The sequence below is a fragment of the Cyrtonyx montezumae genome, unplaced genomic scaffold (assembly GCF_038088225.1).
Source record: "Cyrtonyx montezumae isolate F1298 unplaced genomic scaffold, pur_monq_1.0 scaffold_4, whole genome shotgun sequence".
Taxonomy (NCBI): Eukaryota; Metazoa; Chordata; class Aves; order Galliformes; family Odontophoridae; genus Cyrtonyx; species Cyrtonyx montezumae.
The window spans coordinates 15,401,144-15,411,836 of record NW_027072045.1 but is presented as its reverse complement, the minus strand read 5'-3'; the positions used below and the strand labels follow the sequence as shown (position 1 = coordinate 15,411,836).

The 10,693-nt window shown below is 43.9% G+C and overlaps 1 protein-coding gene across 2 annotated transcripts in view; it reads right to left on the bottom strand.

Annotated features, from left to right (window-relative positions):
* Window positions 1-6,805: 6,805 nt before the first annotated feature.
* The window catches only part of WDFY4 (WDFY family member 4), a 116,774-nt gene continuing 112,886 nt past the window's right edge, over window positions 6,806-10,693 (bottom strand). For both annotated transcript variants that reach the window (XM_065746149.1, XM_065746148.1), the window contains exons 63-64: window positions 10,536-10,647; window positions 6,806-9,461 (exon numbers count right to left, since the gene is read on the bottom strand). In XM_065746149.1, coding sequence (XP_065602221.1) covers window positions 9,395-9,461; window positions 10,536-10,647 — 179 coding nt within the window. In that variant the 3' untranslated portion in view covers window positions 6,806-9,394. The remainder of the gene's footprint in view (window positions 9,462-10,535; window positions 10,648-10,693) is intronic.

Genomic DNA, 10,693 nt, shown 5'->3' with positions numbered 1-10,693 from the left:
CACATTAAATTTTATTACCAGAATCCTCCACCAGCAAATAGGAGTAAATCATATTAGTGTTGCAGGGTGTGTGGGGGTTGATTTTGCAGCCCAAGGAAGGGGAGTTTTTATCACTCTTTATTACAACTTTCTAATTGGTAGGTGTGGTTGGAATGTCATTATCTCTGTAATTACAAGCAAATTATTTGTTTTAGAATAACAGTAACACAATAGTGGGGTTCTCTTCTTTAAGAATTTCAATCAGCTTATATCCTTAGCCAGGGTTTGGCCCAGTTCTGCTGGCGTAGCAGGACTCAGATCAGATGAAATTTTATTTGACCTTTTATATGTAAGTCACATGCTGGTTTTTTTGTTTGTTTGTCTAAGACTTTTCCAAAGCAACTCTGGTAAGCAACATCATGGTGCAAAGACCACTTGGGGTTTCAGTCTAAACTGACGAGGTGAAACATATTAATTCCTAAATTCTACTAGATAATGGTTGTGGGTTTTTTGAGTTTCCTAGGCTAAGCTGAAATATCCTCAATTTGGTGTGCTTTGTTCCACATTTAAGTACATCCCCATTTTATTACCTTAGTTGGGAGGTAGGATGGAAAACCTGCATATCAGTTGAAGACCCTAAGTTTGAATTATTCCTCTCAGAAAGGAGAAGATGGAGGTGATTGTGATGCCAGCTGTCCATCACTTGATCTAAAGGTTGAATCAGCTTAGCCTGACAACCTGACTCAGTGTGGTATAGGTTGGTCTCACCTGTTGTCAAAAGAAATCAAAGCAACAGGGTTCCATACTTCCTTCACAATCTGTTCCCACTAATCACTTCATGCCATTGCTCCCAAATTGTGGATCCCAAACAACCCCTCTCAGAGCTCCTTAGCTCTTTCAGCAAATTGGCATATTCCAGGATTCTGCTCAGAGGCTAAATGAAGTAATATAAAGTAATGTGTTCTAACGACAGCGCAGGAATAGGTAAGACAAGAATTCTACCTCTCCTGCCACCACATTATGGTTAACTCTTGTTCCTCACCAGCATTGCTACTTTCTTTGCAAAACCTTCAGAGGCCTTTCAGTCTTTGGCTGCCCCAAACAGGAATGAAGCCTTTGTTATGCCTCTAATTGACAGCTGCACAGGTTCTTTATTTCAGTAAATAACACAAGGCAGTGCAGACACATTTCTCTTTGCTGTGCAGAAACTGGGACTCTCCTGCAGCAAACATCAGGAGATCACAGAATTGTAGAGTATTCTGAGTTGGAAGGGGCCCACAGAGATCATATAGTCCAACTCCTGGCTCTGCACAGGACCACCCAATATCCAAACCGTATTTCTGAGAGTGTTGTCCAAATGCCTCTTGAACTCTGGTTAAAGTCCAACAGCAACATTTCACAATAAGAAAGTGAATGAGAACACAGTGCATTATGGCTCTGTACATAGAGACTTTCTCTGGGGGTTTTTTGCTACTCCTTCTGTGCTAGCACTGGGCATAGTTGACAGCAGATACAGTACACAGCTAATTACAGCTCCACGTCACTAGGAAATTAAACATAGATGCTTTTGGATTATCCTCAGGAAAAATGAGGCCTCATTCCACTGCACCAGTCCCAAGGTAAGTGAAGAATCCTGTCCTGAGTACTCAAATCAGAGACAATCAACAGGGTTCCCAGCCAGCTGATATTCTATATGTCACCTCTGTGCCTGAAATGGTCCCGTGTCTTGCTAAGTCACTCTGCTTTCACTGAAATATGTGCCCTTCAGTCCCCCAAGCGAACGTAACTACACTCACTTCTACGTCTACTTCCTCCTTGCTTTCTCTCAAAGATCAGTCAGAAAAGAAGAGCTCTGTACTGCCCAAATGAGTAAGTCATTGTGCACACAATGACAGCAAATGGCAAAGGCCACTTCTATGTATCACTATAAAAAATAACATTAATTGGGATGCTTTGCAATTTCCTGTACAACCCATAATTAGGTTAGATAAGAAACTAGCAGTGTCTAAGTGCTATAAACGTCTAAATTAAGTTATTTTGAAAGTGCCCAGCACTTTGACATTTGGAGAGTTCAGAGTAATTGGAGTATTGAAATAAAATTGCTGCTGTTATTTAAAAGGTCATTATCTTCCTCGGGTAGATATATGAGGACTATTTTCCACTCTACTGAGCTGTTCTATTTGGTACAATTAGACCTGCTTGAGTAGATTTCTAGTGGGCCTCCTCCCACTTATCACAGACCTAGCATTGCACAAGGAAGGGCCTGTAAATACACAGCCCAAACATGGAGTATATATTCAGCTCATAATCGGGCTCTGAAGAGCCAAAAGCTGCCCAGAGCTTCAGACAGACACCCACCAGGAACACCACATGATGCTACACTCCGTAAGACAGCAACTGAGTCCTTGCATGATGAAAGTCAAAAAAAAACCCGAACACATTACAGGCAGAGGACAGTTTGTTAGACAGGCAAAGGCTATTGAGCAAATCAGCATTTCACCTTCCCAGTGAACGGAACTCCTAGGTTGGCAGCAACCCCAGTTACTTCAATAAAACTACTGGAATCCCTTTTTTATGATGTGTATGGTCTCACTGTCAAAGTAAATACGTGCCTTTTGCTTGCATACCAACTGCAACACTTAAAGACAGCAACTTATATCACTATACTTTGCATCATATTTTGGTTATTCCACTAGCGTCAATAAAATAAAAAATCAGGAGGTAGAAGCACAGACATTGACAGAGGAGATTTAATGTTATGATCTCTCCACTGGAGATTGTTGCAGGCAGAAGACCATGAAAAATGGTCTGAATTCACAAGGGGCTTAAGAGCACTCTCGCTGCTTGTTCCAGTGGCTGAATTCCTGTGCTACCTCCCATGGGAGCTGAGCATACCACCAAAAGTGAAGCAGGTGTGAAAGCGTAACTTGTCCACGTCCCTCCTGGCCAAGGAACAGAGATATGAGGAAGAAACTAAGTTCTTAAAGTCCTCTGCCCAAATTGGAAGAGTCCCGACAGATCCCGGCATCTCTCTCTCGCGAGAGGCTGACTGGCGTAGGCGTTGCCAGGGCAACGGCGGGGGATTTAAAACGGTCAGAACCCGGAAGTATCACTCAGTCCTAATGATCAACTGCGTTGAAGTCGGCACAGCCGGAGCTGCAGTGGCTGATTGAGGTACAGGGCGGGTTTTCGGAAGGTTCCCGTCTCTCGGGAACCGAGCGGCCAGTCCCTATGGCTGTTCTCGGGAGAGGCTAACGAGGCGTTAAGGAGGCGTAGGCGTTGCCAGGGTTTCATCGCCCTCGCCCTCACCCCTCAGCTGATTAGGGCTCAAGGAGGGCAGCGAAGTGTCACTATCCACTGTTTGTTTGTGTTTATTTTATATATATTTTTAATTATTATTATTATTTATTTATTTTTAAGTTATTACAATTCATATCTATATATATATTATGATAAACTATTTTTATTTATTTACTTACTTTCAATTTTTCGTTTATTTGTTTTTATTCCTTTTTGTGCCATGGTCTCTACTAGACAGAGGGCTTGCCTTAAAAAGGCTGTGGCGACCCAGACAGAAGGTCTGCCTAGAAGTGTGGCTACACAGGTCTCTGGTTGCAAGGAGTGCCAGAGCCTGCTGCTGCTGGATGAGGGTGCTAAGCAGTTCTCCTGTGCAAGGTGTGAGCAGGTGGAAGATCTGCTTAGCATGGTGGTTGAACTGAAAGAGGAGGTTGAGAGACTGAAGGCCATCAGGGACTGCGAGCGGGAGATTGACTGGTGGAGTAGCTCCCTAGAGTGCCAGAGAGAAAGGCACCGGGGAGATCCCCCACAGTTGGTGGTGGACTCCCTGACCTGTCCCCGTAGGGCAGAAGGGGGGTATCTGAGGGATGGGGAGGGCTGGCAGAGAGTCCCTGCTCAGTACCCTGCTCGGTACCGTGGGCAATCTCCCCCTCTGATATAGAGATGTGAAGGTTGGAGATTGTCTTGGCCAGAGTGACCATGAAATGGTGGAGTTTGCTATTCTGGGTGATGTCAAGAGGGTGACTAGCAAAACTGCTACCTTGGACTTCCAGAGGGCAGACTTTGACCTGTTCAGGACACTTGTTGCAAGGGTCCCTTGGGACTCACTCCTGAGGGGTAGAGGGGTCCAGGAAGCCTGGATGCTCCTCAAGATGGAAATCTTAAAGGCACAGGAGCAGGCTGTCCCGGAGTCCCGTAAGTCGAGCTGGAGGAGAAAAAGACCAGTGTGGATGAACCGGGATCTTTTGTTGAGACTCCGAGAGAAAAAGAGAGTCTATGTCCTCTGGAAGATGGGACACGCTACTTGGGGTGACTACAGAGAACTGGCCAAGATTTGCAGGCAGAAAGTTAGAAATGCTAAAGCCCAGCTTGAACTTAGACTGGCTACTGCTGTAAAGGAGAACAGGAAACCCTTTTACAAATATATTAACAGCAAGAGAAAAACTAAGGAAAATTTCTCTCCTTTACTCGACGAGGCAGGGAATGTAACCACAGATGATAAGGAAAAGGCTGAGGTTCTCAATGCCTTCTTCACATCTGTCTTTAATAGACAGAACAGTTGTCCACACAGTACTTGCCCTGACCTGGAAGTCCGGGACGGGGCGCATAATGCACCCCCTGTGATCCAAGCAGAGACGGTCAGAGATCTACTCCTCCATCTGAACTGCCACAAGTCCATGGGGCCAGATGGGATCCACCCAAGGGTGCTGAGGGAGCTAGCAGAGGTGATTGCCGAGCCACTTTCTGCCATCTATCAGCATTCCTGGTTATCTGGAGAGGTCCCACAAGATTGGAGGCTTGCCGATGTGACTCCCATCTACAAGAAAGGCCATAAGGAAGACCCGAGGAACTACAGGCCTGTCAGCCTGACCTCGGTATCAGGGAAAGTTATGGAGCAGATGATCTTGAGGGAAATCACACGACACGTGCATGGCAACAAGGGGATCAGACCCAGCCAGCACGGGTTCACCAAGGGCAGGTCGTGCTTGTCCAAACTCATCTCCTTCTATGACTGGGTGACCAGACAGGTAGATGAGGGAAAGGCTGTTGATGTAGTCTACCTGGACTTCAGCAAGGCCTTCGACACGGTCTCCCACAGTATTCTCCTGAGGAAACTGGCAGCCCGTGGTGTGGACAGGTTCACTCTTCTCTGGGTGGAGAACTGACTGGAGGGCCGTGCCCAGAGGGTAGTGGTTAATGGAGTTAAGTCCAGCTGGCGTCCTGTTACGAGTGGTGGCCCCCAAGGGTTGGTATTGGGGCCCATCTTGTTTAATATCTTTACTGATGACCTAGATGAGGGAATTGAGTGTACCCTCAGTAAGTTTGCAGATGACACCAAGTTGGGAGGATGTGTCAAACTGCCTGAGGGAAGGGAGGCCCTTCAGAGGGATCTGGATAGGCTGAACAGCTGGGCTGAGCTCAATGGGATGAGGTTCAATAAGACCAAGTGCCGGGTCCTGCACTTTGGCCACAATAACCCCATGCAATGCTATAGGTTTGGGGCAGAATGGCTTGAAGAATGTAGAGAGGAAAAGGACCTGGGGGTGTTGGTTGATGCTTGGCTCAACATGAGCCGGCAGTGTGCCCAAGTGGCCAAGAAGGCCAACGGCATCCTGGCCTGTATTAGAAATAGTGTAGCCAGCAGGAGCAGGGAGGTGATCATCCCCCTGTACTCAGCTCTGGTACGGCCGCACCTCGAGTACTGTGTTCAGTTTTGGGCCCCTCACTACAAGAAGGACATTGAGGCCCTGGAGCGTGTTCAGAGAAGGGCAACAAAACTGGTGAGGGGTCTGGAGCACAAGTCTTATGAGGAGCGGCTGAGGGAGCTGGGATTGTTTAGTCTGGAGAAGAGGAGGCTCAGAGGAGACCTTATTGCACTCTACCACTTCCTGAAGGGGGGTTGTGGTGAGGAGGGGGTGGGCCTCTTCTCCCTGATAAATAATGACAGGACGAGAGGGAATGGCCACAAGTTGCGCCAGGGAAGATCTAGATTAGACCTGAGGAAACATTTCTTTTCTGAAAGAGTGGTCAGGCACTGGAATGGCCTGCCTAGGGAGGTGGTTGAGGCACCATCCCTAGCGCTGTTCAAGAAGCAGCGTTTAGATGAGGTGCTAAGGGATTTGATTTAGTAGTTCAGTGGGTAGGGATAGTGATAGGAGGATGGTTGGACTAGATGATCTTGTAGGTCCTTTCCAACCTTATGAACCTATGGAAAAGGAGACAATTTCTGACCTGAAAGAAGGTTAAGTTCCCACGTCACTGCTGCATTTACCCACAGAGATGGGTTTTTCAGAGCTCAGTGTTCTTTCCAGTTGAGACTCATCTAGTGTCTTCAGCTGCAGCCTGCCATCCAGCATGCTCAGCCCTGATCTCTACATGTACACAGCCAGCAAGACCCTTGTGCTTGAAACCCAGGTGACCACTGAACACAGGCTCGGCTGTTCCCATTGCAAGACAGACATTTGCTCAGCATTCACTGCAGCAAATGCTAATGCTGGTTGCCAAGATCCCAGTGTACTCCTGAAATTCACTTGGTTCTGGATTCCAGACTCCCATAAGACATTAGCATATTACTGCTAATTATTTTAGCTCCTATGGCTCTCAGATTCTCCCCTTGTGACAAGGATATGAGCTCTTGAACAAGATGATATGCTTACCAATTTCTCTTGTAACAAATTTTGAGATCCATGGATGAAAAGAACATGGAAGCACTAGCACACAGTGACGATCACGTGAAGTTTCCCTGTGGGAATTACAGATAGGTTTCCACGGATTTTAAAAAAATAATATTTGAGCAAATACCTTTTTGTAGTGTACTTTTGCATTGCACAGGCAGCCCTGCAAATACTGCTTTGCTAGCATTTATTAGCCAGTAGAAAGCAACAGAAATCAGACACTACTTAATGCTCACTGTAGCATTTATAACACTCCTACTCCCAAACAAGTAGGCATCACGGTCTGTGCAATAACCAAGTAAGTCCAATTGAGGCATTTTAGGTTTCACGGTCTCCAATTAGATTAAACTGGTTTTTAATGTCACGTAAATGTTGTGCTGTTCTATATTCTGCTTCTTGGTTTACCTAAAGGGCAGAGTTAAGACTATACCTTCATTTTGTATTTTGTATCTTAATAGTGTTGGATTTCTTTTAAAGGTAATTCTCACCCTGAGCTACTTACCCCTTGCAAAAGTTGCTTCTAATATAATTACAACATTCTAATGATGTCTGCATCATGCCACTTACAGCAGCAACGGAGTTATGCTGAAAGCATTTGCTGTGGAGTTGCTCTATCTCTTTATTTTTCAAAGCATATTCCAGATCTTCCACCCCTACATCCCATTAGGTATTACAGAAAATGTATCACAGGATGTCCAGAGCAAGCACCACTACTGCTCCTGAGGGCTGTGAGACAGAAAGCACACAGCACTGTCTATGCTTCAATGAAAGCTATTTTCATATCCAGAGCTGACAGACTTTCAGGTACCTTTCATCATTTACCAAATACACAAGGGCTGAGCACAAATACAGAGGAAGGTACTTGCAAAAGGGCTAGTTTCAGTTATCAAAATGAGCCCAAATCTTGCTGTGTAGCCAAATCTCAGCTCACTTTTAAGGCATGCGAGGAGAGAGAGAAAACTGAAAAAAGAGTGTACTTAATTGTTGAATTCTATGACAATTGATCTTTCTCCAGTCCTCAGAAAATCTAGGAATAACCATTGGGTAACTCTGATTAAAAAAAACTGGTGAATTTTGGCAGGCTTGCTGCATAGGTTTCCACCAAACACAGAGAAGTTCATATTGGAGTCATCAAGTCATGCTCTTGGAGGTTAGGAAAGATACCCAGGGAGGTCATCTGTGTAGAAATAATGCAGTCTTCCTTGTATGTCTGCATCATGAGCTGGCAGACAGTTACCTCACCCATGATGGAGATTAGGCAAAGCATGGGGAAAGGGGTCTGTCTCAGCACTCTTTAAGCCAGGAAGTTTTTTGCCATAGGAAATCTTGCTCGTTCAATATTATTCAGAAGACAGGCCATAAACAAAGCAGTACCCTACAGGAAGGCAAAAGATGGTGTAGTTAAGCAAGATTAGTAAGATCTACTCCAGATTCCTCCTAATGATACCTGCAAGTTTCTGAGCACCAAGATTTTGAAATATAGCAGCTCTTCACATTCCATTGTCTCTGGCTGTTCAGCACACTACACGTAGGGTTTCACTCCTGCAATGCTAAGCAGTCAGAGCAGTGGAAATCAAGGAATTCTTGTGGCTCTGGCTGTCCAAGGGTGTTTGGTGGTATGAACACATGGATCTTCACGGACACAGTGTCCTTATTCATCCAGGCTCCACGCTGATCTAATCTGTGATGTTCAGGAAGCCACTCTGCCTAATTTCTCAGGCCTTCCTTTCATAAGCCAAGAAATAAAACTTCTGTATCAGAGATAGGCAGAAGAAGTAAGGGGAAAGTAGTAATTATCACCAGTATAGCTCCCTCAAATTGTTAACGAGCTTGATTTTTCACACTTTCTCCATTTCAACTGGGAACATAAATCGAATTTGTATTTATTATATTATGGCCTCGGCTTTCTTATAAAAATCCACTTCTACCACACAGAGTGATTATAAAGGTAAATCCTGATTCTGATACAGTCAAGATAGCATCACATCATATCCAATGAAGAAGGCAAGAGAGGAAAATAAAGAAAAAATGTTGAACAGATGTATGAGATCACCATGAAAAGAAAAAAAAATCATTAATTTCAAAATAAAGACTGCTCCGTAACATATTTACAGCTCTGTTGGATAAAGGCACTGCTGTCAGTCTAGGATCTAGGAGTTCTTATCTTCACTTTACAAACAAAATAGCTTCTCTGAAGGCACACATTTTCTTCACGCAAATTCAGGGAGGAGAAATAGCAGGAACACATTAACATATTTGTATGTTGGTAAGAACAAAGATTCTACTACAAATTCAGGTAACATCAGTTTGTAGATTCAGTATTTTTGGATCTCATGAGAGTAAAATTAGAACTGGTTCCTTTTACTAAGCTACATTGCTCTTGAGCACAAATCAAGACTACTTTATTTGCAAGTCATTATTTGAAAACTAGAAAGAACAATGCCAAATTCAGTAGTTAAAATAGCATTAAAAATACAGAAGTTTTTCAAAGACAAATACTATGAATTCTCATTGTCTAAGTGTATGTCTGTCAGAGTCTTTCCCACAGCTTTGTAGTCCATTTTATGATTTGAATGAGAGCTGACTGCACACACAGTCCAACAATTTCTCTGAGATTCAGTCCCCAGCCATATGTTTCTGATGTTTCTGACTCTTTCATGCTCTGAATGGCACTTTTCTCTCCATTCAGAAGGCTGAAAACATGAGTTTGTGACTAGTTCTTCCTACCCATCCACAGACCAGCAGCAGATTCTTCCCCAGTCATCGCCAACAACAAGCTTGGAGGAATTTCTTGAAAAAGAGAGAAAAAAATGTTATAGAGTAAGATGCAAATAAGATAAGACTTCCTCCTCTATATGCAGAATTAAGAGAATGTGACAGTCAAGGTAGCACGTTAAAATTGAAAACAATGATCTAGACTAGAAAGAAGACTGAACTGAGAAATGGATCCAAATTTTCCAGAACTTCAGATGGTTATTTGTAATCATCCAGCTGGATCAGGCACTTTCAACCTCCTCTGATCCCAAGAATCTGTAATTGTTAACTAAACCTCCCAGGCAGCTTCAGAATTCAGGCTTACCAGCATATTGGATGCTTACCAGCACGCAGGCTTACCAGCATATCTGCTGCATGTAGAGTCATCAATACTTTCCCACTTTCCAAACATATAAGTATCATATGAAGTGAGCTAGCTCTCAGTATAGAGAATATAGGGATCATTTAAACTTTCAAGATGCCAGCACTTCTGGAGATTAAGAAAGCAGCTGTTTTACTGAAAGTTACAACATAATGGGGTAGAAGATAGCGATAAATATTACAGATAGATGACACTGCAGGACAGGGATTGAGTAAACTAAAAAACTGCTGTCTGTGCAAGATGAGTTTAACTGCAAAATTATCCTTTAGCCAAAAACTTCCAGATGACATTTCTTTAAGGAGATAGCACCTCCAGGAATGCCAGTGGACAGTGTTTTTTTCTGTGGTACAGACAGAGCATTGCATTCACTAATCTCTCCAACTATTTAACTCCAAAGCTGCTGCTCCTTCTGAGCTGTACCTTCTCCCACCACTGCCTGTCCCATCACCCTTCATGTAACGTTGCTAGCCATGCCAGTTCCTAAAATGACTGCATTTGGCAAAGAGTAATTCAAATGAAATTTAAAAACAAACATAAAACACACACATACACACACACAAAAAAAAAAAAAAAAAAACAAAAACAAACAAACCAAAAAAAACCCCAAACCCACAAGCAAAACAAACAAAACACAAACTTCAGAATAAAATAACATGAGAATTCAGGACAGGGGCTGACGCATTGCCCTCTGCCGGCCATATGCTACAATGCAAAGGACAGGACTGTACCTGGACACTGCGAGTGCTGTCACCGCTGGGCTGCTCTTACTTGGCTTTCCAGTCAAGGCAAGGCTGGGATTCAGCTCCCGTAAGAGAACAAGACGTTTTCTACACCTGTTACCTGTTGTGTGGTTTAAAAAATAAATATTTAAAAAGCGTCTGGGGGG